The sequence below is a fragment of the Bombina bombina genome, chromosome 6 (genome assembly GCF_027579735.1).
Source record: "Bombina bombina isolate aBomBom1 chromosome 6, aBomBom1.pri, whole genome shotgun sequence".
NCBI classification, from domain to species: domain Eukaryota; kingdom Metazoa; phylum Chordata; class Amphibia; order Anura; family Bombinatoridae; genus Bombina; species Bombina bombina.
The window spans coordinates 834,829,428-834,844,996 of NC_069504.1; the positions used below are offsets into that span (position 1 = coordinate 834,829,428).

At 36.4% G+C, this 15,569-nt stretch overlaps 1 protein-coding gene across 1 annotated transcript in view; it reads left to right on the top strand.

Moving 5' to 3' along the window:
- Nucleotides 1-15,569, top strand: part of ANTXR1 (ANTXR cell adhesion molecule 1) — a 317,106-nt gene that overhangs the window by 129,366 nt on the left and 172,171 nt on the right. The window contains exons 10-12 of the mRNA XM_053718205.1: nucleotides 1,935-2,030; nucleotides 3,297-3,366; nucleotides 3,778-3,856. Coding sequence (XP_053574180.1) covers nucleotides 1,935-2,030; nucleotides 3,297-3,366; nucleotides 3,778-3,856 — 245 coding nt within the window. The remainder of the gene's footprint in view (nucleotides 1-1,934; nucleotides 2,031-3,296; nucleotides 3,367-3,777; nucleotides 3,857-15,569) is intronic.

Genomic DNA, 15,569 nt, shown 5'->3' on the forward strand with positions numbered 1-15,569 from the left:
TTAGGTAATTTATGCAAGCTTTTGTTTATGTCCCCTCCCCCCTAAGATTCTCAGCAGTCACATGTTTGTAAAGGGTATATTATCAGTATTGCATCAACAATCATGATAGGAGAAACATTCTTTGTAATAGTAACTAAGTTGAATCAGTGCTAAACCACCTTAAGGGTAGAGATAAGGACAGGCTTCCCCAGTCTCTCTCAACAGCACATGTGCAAACAGAGTTTGTGCTATATCTCAATATTAGTTTGTGATTGGTTAGCAAGGATACTTTTGATCTGAGGACAGGGAAATCAGTTAAATGAACAAACATAAAACAAGTTTTCATTGTAAAATTATTCTCAGATATAAAGGTATAAAACCATGTAGTTTACAATTTGTGCTTAGTGATCCTTTAACAGATTTGAAGATTCTAAGGTTTGTTTTCAGTTTTTTGTGTGCATATGTTTAAGCTGGTTTAACTGTATTAAAATATGCGTTTAGGTTTTTTATCCACATCCATTGCTAACAGGTGCATACAAATCAAGCACTTGGCCATGAAATCTCTATAGACAAATATTGCCAGTTTAATAGGTCTGAGTGACTTTAAATGTGGCACTGTCATTAGGGATGGGCGAATGTGTTTATATTCGAATTCCAATGTTAGAACAAATATTATTGTAGAAATTTGATTTTCTATTTCGAATATTGCATAATTCGAATACTACATTTAAAGAAAGCATTAGAAATACTATTACATATATAAAAATAAGAATTTTTTTAATTAGAATATTTCATAATTCGAATACATGAAAGGTTAGTGTAGAGCCCAGCATGTGCTTGGAGTAGCCTTAACGGTTAAGGTACAGTGGAATGAGAGTGTGCTGCAGTGTTGGCAACAATGTTGCAGGGTATTGGGAGGTCCTGGACTTACCATTAAAAGAAGGCAGCCGGAAGTGGCAGGGCTCTCTTTTTCCTGCTGCGCTGGTTTAAGATTCCTGTTTTTCCCTCCCTCCCCAGGATTCGGATCGTGGCTTGGGTCTTATGGCTCCCGTATGGGCTGCTTTAGGGATGACACGACAGGGGTAGGGTTATTCGAGCTAGCCTTTTGTAAGCCTGTGTGTTTAACGTATTCCCTCCCAGCTGGGAATCGGCTACAATGGCTGACCTCAGCGGGGGTTCCCCTTCACGGGGGTAAGGGATATTGCACTCTGGTAGTGGGAGGTCTGGCCCCCTGGGTTACACCTAACGACAAATAACAGGGTGGAGTGATGACAACGCTGAAAGGAGGGGCCTATGAACTCTAGGCATGGCCTATGGTGTCCTTCTCGAGTAGGCAAGGTCATGTGAGTTCCCTGCAAGCCCCTGAGTGCCATTGCAGTGGGCGGAGCTCTGAGGGCTCAAATGGGCACATGCCGGTCGGTGCCTTGACCTCTCTTTTAACTTGAATTGACCAGTGACTCAATGCGCCGCCATCCCAGTTAACAGTCGGTTACCTAATGTCATGTTGAATAAACGCGACCACTTGTGGTCTTTCACCCACAATCTGTCTCTTGAGTTTATTTAAGTTATGTAAGTTATATATGTTAGTGGTTAAGAGTTGGCTGCACAGTTAATGACAACTTGGGCGTTTAATCCCTTATGAATGTTAGAATGTTCTACAAACATTCGAAATACGAAACGAACGAATGTGTTAAAATTTGTTCCCTTTGCCCATCCCTAACTGTCATAGGATCAAATGACTGAAAAGATACATTTTAAATGACCAACTAAAATATAGAAAAACAACAAAAAGGCAGTGTTGTCATATCTTGATTAAAAAGTTCAAATTAAAAAGAGAAATGTTATTTTATCACATACTGAAATACATGTTATTGCATTTTAAACCCACACACAATGATGCACGTATTGTCAAGTTAATCATTCATGTGAATCAGTTCTGTGTTTTTTTGTTTTAGAGTCTTTTCAGGTTGTGGTAAGGGGTAATGGCTTCAGATACGCTAGAAATGTGGACCGTGTACTCTGCAGTTTCAGAATCAACAAGACTGATTTCAGTAAGATTATTTACAATACTTTTATCAAACACGTGATTACATGTTGTCTGCACTCTTCCACTACATTAAAGGGAAATGAAACCCATTTTCTTTCTTATGATTCAGATAAGCATACAGTTTTAAACAACTTTACTGTTATAACATTTGCTTCAATCTCTTTGTATCCTTTGTTGAAGCAGCAGCAATTCACTACTGGGAGCTAGCTGAACACATCAGATGAGCCTATTTCATGAGGCATATTCGTGCAGCTACCAATCAGCAACCAGCTCCCTGTAGTATATTGCTGTTAATGAGCCTAACTAGGTATGCTTTTCAACAAAGGATACAAAGAGTACAAAGCAAATTAGATATTAATTAAATTGGAAAGTTGTTTAAAAATGTATATTAATGTACCTAAATCTTGCCCTTTGCTACTGAATATTTTTAGGATATATTATTATTTATATGTTTATATGTGGCCCTTAAGACTTTTAAAATATTGATCTTAGGGTCCCCATGCGTTACAAAGTTGACTGTCACTGATATATGTAAACTACCTAGGTCATGCTCTTTCCAGCATTATTCATTTTAGTACAAAAATATTAGAATATATAACATGCAGTCCAGAAGGCGCAGCCATTCAAATTCTTTGTTAGTATCCAAATATGGAAGAAGACAGCCGCTCATGGCATTCCGTTAACTATTAATATGCTCCTTCTAGAGCATAAAACTGTTCCTACAGCTCTACAAAACTTCTAGAAAGTGCTAAAATAACTATTACCACCGGAATCTGAAATGTTTCAAATAACTTAGAAACATTTTAAAATGATAAAATACAAATATACATTCAGTAAAACATTCAATAAATCTTTCTAAAGGAAAAAGGCATAGAAAATAACTTGATATTTATATTTTAACATTATCAAAATATAAATAAAATAAGTGATATATATATATACTGTATATATATATATATATATATATATATATATATATATATATATATGCCAACCTTCCATGTATTGAGATTTAACTAAATTTAAAAAAAAAATGTCTGTTCTTGTTAGAAAATTGTGGAAAATTTATAAAAATGTCCATTCTGTGTTTTCACCTAAATGTCTGGGTTTATTGTGCCACAAAAATCACCAAGTAATTAAAAATGGTATTTTATAACTAATATGAAAGCAAACTGCCTGTTGTGATTAAGTACGTAACTGTAGGCGGAATGTGATTTGCTCTTTTTTCTTTGCATATCTGAAGACTTGACTATCTTATTTAATCTTCTAGGTGAAAAGCCATTGGTTGTGGAAGACACATATCTTCTCTGCCCCGCCCCAGTGCTTCAGGAGGTTGGCATGTAAGTTTGAATTAAAGTTACTACCTTTTGCAATAATTATTGTTATTTATTTGTCTAAGAATTCATCTAAAGCGGTCTCGTTCAGATTGCACCTAACTTGTAATATCAGTGCATATTTCCATGCCTTGGTATTACTTATTGGAGCACAATTATCACTTTCGCGGAAGCAATATTTTGTGCTCCACTTATAATCTAGCCCTTTATCTTTGGCCTAATTAGAGAAAGTGAAAAATTGTCTGTATGTTTTATTAAATGCTGTTAGAAGAAAGTATTTCTCAAATAGCTGCAGAGTACTTTATTGCCTATTAGAGGAATGTTCAGTGTGATAGGTTCCATTGGATGCGTGACTTTGGGTTACCGGTGGTATGTTATGTTAGTAACTCATTTTTAATACTTGTATTCTGTTGCCAGGGAAGCTGCACTCCAAGTTAGCATGAACGATGGTCTGAACTTTATCTCCAGTTCTGTCATTATCACCAGCAAGCACTGTGTGAGTGAAACTATTCTATTTGTTCTATGCAAAAAAAAATTGTTAATTTTGAAATTGAATTCCAAAAGTACATTACATCATTGTTTTCTTTATTGCATCTAAGAGTGCATCTTAAATGTATAAGTGTTTTGTTTTTTGTTTAAAAACCTTGCTTCCCATGAATAGAACTGTGGAACATTCCTTATTAGCCATTGAGCAATCTGCACAAGTTTCCGAATCAATTTAAAAAAAATGACCTTAGCCTTTCTGCATGCAAAATTATTTTAACAAGTATAAATAGGGTTCTTTTATTACCATTTTATACCTGTTCTGTGTTTAACAGCCCTTAAAGGGACATTAAACACTAAACAAATGCTAGAAAAGATTAGTCTGAGAATAATATGTAGATGTATTTTTTAACGTTTCATTAGCTGTTTAAATATTGAGAAGATAAGTGTAAAGTTTTAGTGTCTATAAAACAATGGGCACTGCTTGTTGTAACTTAGGTTACCTTCTCTGCTGTGGCCAATAAGAGACAGTTATAACTTATAAATAGGTCACTAGAGTGTGCAGCCAATAGCTGTGTGTAATGTAACAGTGTTCTGCACTTCTAACAGGAACTGAAAAGATCAAAATTTTAGAATGTGATTACAGGAAAAGTGGGCAAAAAAAAATGAAAGTATATTGCTGACTTGTTTTTCTATATATGACTTATTATTTTATATTACCATCTCAAAGTGTTTAATGTCCCTTTAAATATTAGTTGAAGCAAACAAAAAAGAAAAGAGCACTAGAAACGTTTGAGGTATAAAAAAAGCAAAAATGAATAAGATGAATTCTTGAAATAACCAGCCAATAGAATATCCATAGGTTCATCAGATCCCAAATTAAAAACAGCAAGACAAATGGATCTCCTGGATATAAAAGAATACAAATTAACAGTAAGGTAATCACAAATATCCAAATTAGTCAAGGTTAACACCTTGTGCTTTTGCATAAAACAATGTTCTTTGTCTCACGCTTCTAGGATTTCCAAAATGCTAAATTTTTTATCAATTTTTTAAAATTCCTTGAAATTACCTTAAAGGGACCGTCTACACCAGCATTGTTATTGTTTTAAAAAAGAGATAATCCCTTAATTACCCATTCCCTAGTTTTGCATAACCAACAGTTATATAATACACTTTTTACCTCTGTGATTAACTTGTATCTAAGCCTCTGCAAACTGCCCCCTTATTTCGGTTCTTTTGACAGACTTGCATTTAGCCAATCATTGCTAACTCCTAGGTAACTCAATGTGCGTAAGCACAGTGTTATCTATATGACACACATGAACTAATACCCTCTGGTGGTGAAAAGCTGTCAAAATGCATTCAGATAAGAGGCGGCCTTCAAGGTCTACGAAATTAGCGTATGAACCTCCTAGGTTTAGCTTTCAACTAAGAATACTGAGAGAACAAAGCAAATTTGGTGATAAAAGTAAATTGGAAAGTTTTTTTAAAATCACATGCTCTATCTGAATCATGAAAGTTTATTTTGGACTACACTGTCCCTTTAACTAGATATTTTGTTTGCAGGTTAGAGAATCTGCTTTTTGGCTTCTCTAGGGAGTGTAGAACAAGCACAATTTTAGACAAAAGCAAGTTAAGCATGATGTGTTAAATGTCCTTTAAAAATCACCAAATTGTGGCTTAAACATAAACACATGTAAAAGAAGGGGATGGGTTTAAAAATAATATACTCTAACATAATAGAGCATTTTATTTCTGGCCAGAATAGCCCTTTAAAGCAACATTACACACTTTGAGTTGGTAATATAAAATGATAAATCGTTTATATATTAAAAGAAAAACTCTACAATATAATTTTAATTTTTTTATTTTGTCTCCCTTTTCCTGTAATTCTATTCTGAAATTGTGACCTTTTCAATTCCTGTCAGAAATAGAAGTGCAGAACATTGTTATATTCCACACAGCCATTGGCTGCACAATCTAGTGACCTATTTTTAACTGTCCCTAATAAGCCACAGCAGAAAAAGCAACCTAAGTTACAACATGGCAGCTCCCATTGTTTTATAGACATTAAAACTTTACACTTATTTTGTCAATATTTAAACAACTAATAAAACTTTAAAAAATACATCTACATGTTGTTCTCACACAAATATTTCTAGCATTTATTTAGTGTTTATTCTCCTTTTAAGTCAAACCTATGTGAAAAAGACTTTCCCAGCTCTTCCCACGACACACCCTGGCAGCCAAACTCCACAAACGCCACGCTCACAACACATTTATCGCTCCACCCTCTTTCCATGACTCTTCTCACTAGACACTGTTGGACAACCTCTCACAAATCCCCTTTACCTCCAAAGAGCCCCCCCAAAATGTTAGGAAGTTTGCTCTCTTCACAAATAAAGTAGCTTTTGCTTGGCTCAAAAGAAAAATATAGTATAATGTTTATAGTGTGCTATTTTCCTACAACTGTTCTATAATAATTGGGTTTTATTTTAGGAATGTTTATGTTTTTAAAATGGTGCTGTCACACATGGTAAGTGTTATGACTTATATAAGAAATGAGTATGTAGTTTTAGTGGTGTATGACTCTTGATTATTTATAAGAAATATAAATAGAAAACAAAACCAACATTTTATTAATAAAGTTTCAGGCTTTAATAAAATATCAAATGTGTGCAAAAACGCAAATTAAATTTAAGCTGTAAAATGTCTGCAAGCGTTTATAGCACGTTTTATCCGCCCTAAGTAAAAAAACAAAACAATAATAAACTGCACATTTTCTTGTCTGCATTCTGACTGATCTACCGTCTTGATTCTGTAGCTTCTATTAATTTGTCTGATATTCAGATTGCACACTGAGATATAATTATTATTATATCATGTGCTATGCAACAGGTAATCTTTCAAAGCCATTGTCATTCAAAAACCTCCCACTAAGAATCCGTCAGGCATATTTTATTTTTGAAATAACATCTGGCGCTCGCTCTAAAATAATGGATTTCAACTCAGCTGTATTTGTTTAACTGTGACTACAAATCATATTTAGGAAGCTGTTGCCAGAAAATAGTTAGCAAAGTGTAAAATGATAATGGTTAACCATTTTTATGGTGTGTTGCTAGTTCCTTTGTAAGTGGTGAAGCTACCAGAATGTGCAATGGTTGTCCCATCCTGGGTGTCCCAACCAGACTCTTCCTATTGGCTTAAAGGGACACTGAACCCAAATTTTTTCTTTCGTGATTCAGATAGAGCATGCCATTTTTAGCAACTTTCTAATTTACGCCTATTATCAAATTTTCTTCATTCTCTTGGTATCTTTATTGGAAATGCAAGAATGTAAGTTTAGATGCCGGCCCATTTTTGGTAAACAACCTAGGTTGTCCTTGCTGATTGGTGGATAAATTCATCCACCAATCAAAAAGTGCTGTCCAGAGTACTGAACCAAAAAAAGAAAGAAAAAAAAAGCTTAGATGCCTTCTTTTTCAAATAAAGATAGCAAGAGAACGAAGAAAAATTGATAATAGGAGTAAATTAGAAAGTTGCTTAAAATTGCATGCTCTATCTGAACCACAAAAGAAAAAAATTGGGTTCAGTGTCCCTTTAAAATCACCCATTCTAAAGTTGTATTACTTTTGGTAGCCAGTAACATGTGCAAAGCAGGTATTCTACCCCCTTAAAGAAACAGTAAACACCTTGAGATTTGTATAAAAAGATGTTTAGTTAGAGGGACATGAAACCCCATTTTTTTCTTTCATGATTCAGATAGAGAATAACAATTTAAACAAAATTCCAATTTACTTCTATTATCTAATTAGCTTAATTCTTAAGGTATACTCTTTTTTGAAGAAATAGCAATGCACATGGATGAGCCAATAACACGAAACAACTATTTGTATCCACCAATCAGCAGCTCTGAGACTATTTAGATATGATTTTCAACAAAGAGTATCAAGAGAATGAAGCAAATTAAATAATTGAAGTCAATTGGAATATTGTGTAAAATTGCCTGCTCTTTCTAAATTATGAAATAAAACATTTTGGGTTGCATTTACTTTTAAGCATAATGAAACAAACTTTGCAATATACTTTAATTATTTATTTTGCCCGCTTTTTATGTAATGTTGCTTTGAAAATTGAGCAGTTTCTAATTCCCAGAACTTAAAGGGACATAAAACAAGTTGGGATAGAGACAAAATAATATAATATGTACTTTAATTACTTTACCTGCAAATTTATACTGCAGTGCCTCACCATTAACCCTTTTCTTTTTAGTTTCTGAATAGTAAAGCTCTAACTCCCCCCCCACACAACTCTTTTTATGGCTGTATCTATGTTTATTATTATTTTGGTAAAATGCAAAAGTGAATAGGGATTATCTGCTGGAGCATGCCTAGAAGCTGTGAACTCAATTGAAATGCTATGCCTGTGTCCAAACACTAATAAGGGGGTGGAGTTAGCTGCTCCAGGCAGTTTAGCTATGTAATTAATTTTGCTTATTTTTGAAAATTATTTTAAAATACTTGCCATCAATTTTTAAACAATTTTTATGCAAACTATTTTAAATTAATTAGCCCTTTTAGGATATGCACATATCTCAACCTGTTTTATGGCACTTTAAACTGCTCCCTGCGGACTTCTCAAAGCTAACTCTGCTATATATCTTTCCCTAATTAGCTTTATGAGATAACAACAAGAAAACAATGCACTCTATACTAACATTATAGCTGGGGCTAGCCTTGTCTGTGGACTAATGCTCAGATTGGCTCCTCCAAATAAGGCAAATGGTGGGTGGAGTTTAAAGGGACAGTAGCTTCTGATTGGTGGCTGCACATATTTGCCTCATGTGATTGGCTCACCCATGTGCATTGCTATTTCTTTAACAAAGGATATCTAAAGAATAAGGCAAATTAGATAATAGAAGTAAATTGGAATGTTGTTTAAAATTGTATTTTCTGTTTGAATCATGAAAAAAAATGGGTTTAATGTCCCTTTAAATATTGGTCAATAATTGCAGTAAAAAGGATTTAATGTGTTTCATACATGTTAAAGGGACAGTATACTGTAAAATAATTTTTCCCTTAAAGGGACAGTATCACACATAGAGCAATGATTTAGCAAATTATGTTTTATAGATAAGTATTTTTAGTCCCCTTGACTGCCAGTAATGCACATAGTTATGCTCAGTCCTTAGCCATTAAAACGAGGGTTGTGATTTTCAGTAGGTTGTGGCACTGAAATGTTCTTTTGTGCAGCTTTCATTCTTGCCATCCCACGTGAAGATGCCTCTGAAAATTCCTTCCTTTAAAAAGATGGCACCATTTTTTTTAAAGATGGCCAACTCCATACAGAAGTTATAGTACATTTGCCCAGCATTACTGTGCATGCCCACTGGTTACTAATGTCTGGCAGCCATCTTGTCAAGTACACCACCATATTTCTAAAGTGTAGAACATTTGTCAGCCTAGTGGCAGTGGCTCAGTACCTCTAGGGACAATATCCCCAATGTATGCGCAAGACTCTGAGCTAAAGCCCACATTAGCCCTTTATACTATTTTAAACGGAAAACTTTTAAAGTCTGGGGAAATGTTGTTGATAATCATTTTGAGGATACCGTTGCAATCTAATGTTGTGTGTCATTAATAAAAACGACCATTTCCTCAGACAAAATGTGCCTGTAAGTAAAAATGGGACTTTCTTTTTGATTTACCATAAGCTACTATGTAGCCATATGCAATTTAAAAGAACATACAAAAAGCAGTGTTATGTTTCTTGCAAATACAGACTTCTTTTACAATATCAAGGGTTTAATGTTTAGCTTTTTCTGCCATAGATGGTCATGATATACAATATTGCTGTCTGTATGAGACAGGAGATTTTACTGTAAAAAGGGAGTTACAACTTCATATATCAAAAGGGTGTCAGCTTTAAACACTTTCTCACTATCTTAAACGGGTTATCTCCCCTTTGTGCCGTCCTCTCCCTGTTGTGAGTGTATCTCTTAGTTTGCACCGTCTTCACCTCCCTTTGTGACTCCACTGATTTGGCAGCCAAGACCAGTTCTTATTGGCCTTCAGTGAAATCCAGCCTGTGTGGCCCATTATAGGAACTACATAAGACCAGAGAGAATAGAGAACTCAATGTGAGGTTATATCATTGAAAAATAACTTTTTTTTCCAAAACAAATTCTATAACATATGTGGTTCCCGAATCTCAGAAGATCTACTAGAGAAAGTCTTGTGCTTTACATATTATACACTAATGCCAAAGAACTTGGGTTCTGATTATGAAAAGGTCTTGTCTTATTTCTTACGCTTCTTGTGTTTACAATTCCTTTAGACAACATTAAAGATGTCATTTTTGCCTTGCATGAGATAATGTGGCCCTTACCATTTTAAATCGGCCCTCTGTGTATTCTTCCAATTTCATTAACAATAGACCATACTCTTCAAAAGTGATTTCCTGCCTATAGCTTTTCCAGTAACAGTTTGCCCCTAATGTGTTGGTCTCCCACCGTATTAAAAGTATGTAGAATGCAGAGAAACAATTTTTGTTTCGTGTCCCTTTAAAGGGGCATGAAACCCATTTTTTTTTTCATGATTAAGATAGAGAATACAATTTTAAACAACTTTTTAATTTACTTCTATTATCACATTTTTTTCCTTCTCTTTTTGAAAAGCAGAGATTTAATTTCAGGACGGTGCACGTGTCTTTAGCTCTATATGGCAGCAGTTTTGCATGAATGTTATTCATTTGCAAGAGCATTAGATGACAGCACTGTTTCCTGCCATGTAGTGCTCCTACCTAGGTATCTCTTCAACAAAGAATACCATGAGAACAAAGCATGTGATAATAAACGTTAATTGAAAACTTTTTAAAACTGTATGCTCTGTCTGTATCACAAAATAACATTTTCTAAAGGACAGTGGGAAATCAGCAGATCATGAACAAATATAACTTATATAGCTGTATCTGTTTACTACGGTGTATTTGTCATTGTAAATGTGATCCTCAGTATCATTCCATTTGACACAAGCATATTAGGTGATATTTTAAAACAACGGGAGTAGAAAGAGCACTTTTCTTTTATGTATTTGTAATATGACCCTAGAGAAGTGATTGGGGAAACCAGACATTGACTCCTTGGCCAATGTGCTTAGAGGAATAGGGCTGCACCTCAATGCCCAAAGAAGGTCGAAACAATCGTCGGCACGTTCCTTGTTCAGACTAGGATTGCCTGGTATTTCAGGGCTAGAATGAGGCCTAGTCAGGCAGGATCTGACTGATGTACTTCAGGAAAGTTCTTCTCTATGAAAAGCACAATTGGGCTAAAAGAGGCTACTCCCAGGCAGTAAATCGCCATAGTTACTGAGTTGTTTGTTCCTTAGAGAGCGCATCTCTTATTTTTATGTATTTGGAGTAGTACTGCATTCACATTGTTACTTTTCTTCTGTTTTTTACTTTATTTGACCGTTTTTGCACATTTATGCTAAATTTTAAAGACTTTGGGGCCGAATTATCAAGCTCCGAATGGAGCCTGATGCCCCTGTTTCCGCGCAAGCCTGGAAACAACAGTCTAGCAATAGTCTAAAGACCACTGCTCTATAACTTGTCTGCCTGCTCTGAGGCTGCAGACATCAATTTGCCCGATCCTATACGATCGGGCTGATTGACACCCCCGATTGGCCACGAATGTGCAGGGGGCGGAATTGCACAAGCAGGTCACAAGAACTGCTTCTGCAATGATAAATGCCGACAGCGTATGCTGTCGGCATTTATCAATGCGTGGCAAACATGATACGCTACATTGTTTGAGAAGAAATATACGTAAGCGCAATCACCAGAACTAGTCCTATATTAGCCACTTTAAAATACTTATATCCTTCCTCGATAAGTAATAGTTTGTTAATTTAATAAGAAAGAATAGAAGGACGCTACCAACAGCAATAGGATCAACTACAAAAACGTTCAAATCCATATATATTTCTCATAAATGTAATTTACTGATAAGATTCACCATAAACACTTCTAAATAATTTATTTAAAATGTATCCAAAGTGATATTATAATCACCTAAAAGAATGTTCAACTTACTGAGAGGCCTGAATGGAATTAGATAAGTATCAGAAAGAATAGACACTATATGTTTTAGATGTGGTTATTTCTTTCAAAATGTACTCAAAACCTATAAGTTATTATTATCAGGTATTTGTAGGGCGCCAACAGATTCCGCAGCGCTGTAAACATAGTCGTTGTACAGGATAGCTTTTGTAGGGGTCAAGTGGGTAGAGGGCCCTGCCGAGAGTTTCACTGTTGTATTCGGCTCTTATGAAGCGATCTGTAAACAGCTGGGCCCATAGGCTTACACTCTAAGGGGTTCAAGGGGAAAGCAGTGGAGGTAGGAAAGGTTAGTGTTGGTTGTATGCATCCCTGAATAGTAGAGTTTTTAGGGAGTGCTTGAAGCTGTTAAAACTAGGGGTGAGTCTTATGGAGCGAGGCAGGGAATTCCACAAGATGGGGGCCAGTCTGGAGAAGTCCTGAAAACGGGAATGTGAGGAAGTAACAAGAGAGGAGTAGAGGAGGAGATCCTGAGCTGATCGAAGGGGACGGGAGGGAGAGTATCTAGAGACAAGTTCTGAGATGTAGGGGGGAGCAGTGCAGTTGAGAGCTTTATATGTCAGGGTGAGGATTTTATGTTTAGTCCTAGAGGCAAGAGGAAGCCAGTGAAGGGATTAGCAGAGAGGTGCAGCAGATGAAGAGCGACGAGTAAGGAAGATGAGCCTGGCAGAGGCATTCATAATGGATTGTAAAGGAGCTATGCGGCAGCTAGGTAGACCAGAAAGGACGGAGTTGCAATAGTCGAGGCGGGAGAGGATGAGAGAGTGGATTAAAATCTTGGTTGTATCTTGTGTAAGGAAATGTCTAATTTTAGCGATGTTTTTAAATTGGAAGCGTCAGGCTTAAGCCAAGGACTGAATGTGAGGAGTGAAGGAAAGATCTGAGTCAAGTGTGACCCCAAGACATCGGGCGTGCGGGGTAGGGGTAATGATGGAATTATCAACAGTTATAGAAATTTTGGGGGTGGAGACATTGGAAGAAGGGGGAAAAATAAGGAGTTCAGTTTTGGAGAGATTTAGCTTAAGGTAGTGAGAGGACATCCAAGATGAGATGTGAGAAAGACAGTTAGTGACATGGGTTAGTATGGAAGAAGGTAGGTCTGGTGCAGAGAGGTAGATTTGGGTGTCATCGGCATACAAGTGGTATTGAAACCCATGGGATTTTATTAAGGAACCTAGTGACGACGTGTAGATTGAAAAGAGAAGGGGACCAAGGACAGAGCCTTGAGGTACCCCAACAGAAAGTGGTAACGGGGCAGAGGATGCTCCGGAGAAGGCTACACTAAATGTACGGTTAGTCAGATAGGAAGAGAACCACGAGAGAGCTATGTCACAGATGCCAGAGGATTGGAGGGTTTGGAGCAGAAGAGGGTGGTCAACAGTGTCAAAGGCTGCAGACAGGTCAAGGAGGATAAGCAGAGAGTAGTGGCCTTTGGATTCTGCTGTAAGTAGGTCATTGGTAACCTTGACAATTGCTGTCTCTGTAGAGTGATGGGAACGAAATCCAGACTGCAGTGGGTCAAGAAGAGAGTTTAGTGTAAGGAAATGGGATAGACGTGCGTAAACTAGCTTTTCGAGGAGCTTTGAGGCAAGAGGGAGTAGGGAAATAGGGCGGTAATTGGAAGGGGAGGTTGGATCGAGGGAAGGTTTTTTGAGGATAGGTGTGACCAGTGCATGTTTTAGAGATGAGGGAAATATACCAGTGCTGAGGGAGAAGTTGAAAATGTGTGTGAGTATGGGGGTGAGGGTAGAAGAGAGGGAGGGGAGTAGCTGTGAGGGGATGGGGTCGAGGGGACAGGTAGTGAGGTGGGAGGACAGTATAAGGGCAGAAACTGCATCCTCATTGACAGGGGCAAAAGAGCTGCATTTTTGGATATTTGGGTTTTGGGTGATCGTGAGCTTTTGAGGGGGTGGGAGATTGGAAGTATGTTGAGAGCTGATTTCACTTCTGATGGAGTCAATTTTGTTGTTGAAGTGGCTTGCAAAATCTTGAGCTGAGAGAGAGGTTATGTTAGGAGGTGGGGGTGGGCGGAGAAGAGTGTTGAACGTGGAGAACAGACGTTTAGGGTTAGAGGAAAGAGTAGAGATGAGATTAGAAAAATATTGTTGCTTATAAAGTTTAAGGGCAGAATAGTAGGAGTTCAGGAGGAACTTGTAGTGAAGAAAGTCAGCTGAACGCCGAGATTTCCTCTAATGTCGCTCAGCAGTACGGGAGCATCTGCGTAGGTATCGTGTCAAAGGGGTATGCCATTGCTGAGGATGAGAGTGTGGTTTCTGAGCTAAGGTTGGAGGGGCCAGAGTGTATAAGTGAAAAAGTCTCTTTAACTTAAAATTTTAATATTTAATAAATTCCAAATAGGTTCTTGACAAGTTAAAATACTGCATAAACTTACATAAAAATACAGTGTTCAACCACAATATCAATGTTATGTTATAACATATAACATTTAAAATGCAATTGCTAACCTCCGGGATATTTCGGTAAAACAGGAGGTATAAAAAACTTCATATACTGCAGTATATTAAAACATATATTTAAACATATATTACAAAATGAGCAAAAGCAATTGTTTGGGTGCCAAGTTCATTTGTTTGATTGTTCTGGAGCACGCACAAAGGAGACTTATAAGCCACTAGGACACCGTATGCTTGCCAACAGCCACTTAGGAAGTCACTTGGGAAGTAAATATAATTGTCCGGTCTTACCGTAACTTCTTGTTTGTATAGGTTATAGATGGCAAGTAAATTCCTTTTGCGGGAGATCCCACTCTCAAGTATATTACTTGGTTGGAAAGGTAACACTGTTGGTTAAACAAAAGCTACATCGTATCATGTCCGTCCGCACTTTAATAAATCGGCACCTCTATCTTTATTTTGATTGCCCATTTTTAATTGTATTGAGTTTTCCAAACAAAATCCATATGAAAAACTATACAACTGAATTGTTTGCTAATTTGATTTACTGTTAAACTTATTTATTTGCATCTAAGAACCTAAGTAGCAATAATACTTGCATTTTAATTTTTAAATTCAATTGTCATATTTAGAATCCTTAGACAATATATTTTGTTTCTATAATTCCTTTACAGGATTTTTTTTTTCCGTGCAATCAGTACAAATGTAGGAATAATTTACTAGCAAGGAGATATTTTGATTTGTATCAACTTTCCCTATAAAAGGGCTCTAACAATATAAAGGCAATTATGCAAAACAAAAGCTGGTCTATTTCCAGCACATCTTGGAATTATAAAAGTAGAGACAGACGTCTTATTCAAGAGCTCCATGGTATAAAGTTATGGGGGAAAAACTGTCATATGTGAAGCCTCCAATAAGTGAGAAGAATGATAAAGTAGTATAGAATCTTTAAATTATATTTATATTATCTAATATATATACAGTATATATATATATATATATATAAGATGTGCACGGGTGAACCCTGGTCTCCCACCTCCCTCTGCTAAATTAAGTTTGAATGTACAAGCCTGTAAGACTAAAATCAAACATTATGGGCTACAAGTGGAGCCCTAAGTTATTGATGTTTGCAGGAGCACAATAATTAATAATTACAAATGACTAGTGATGTCGCAAACCTAAAAATTTGGGTTC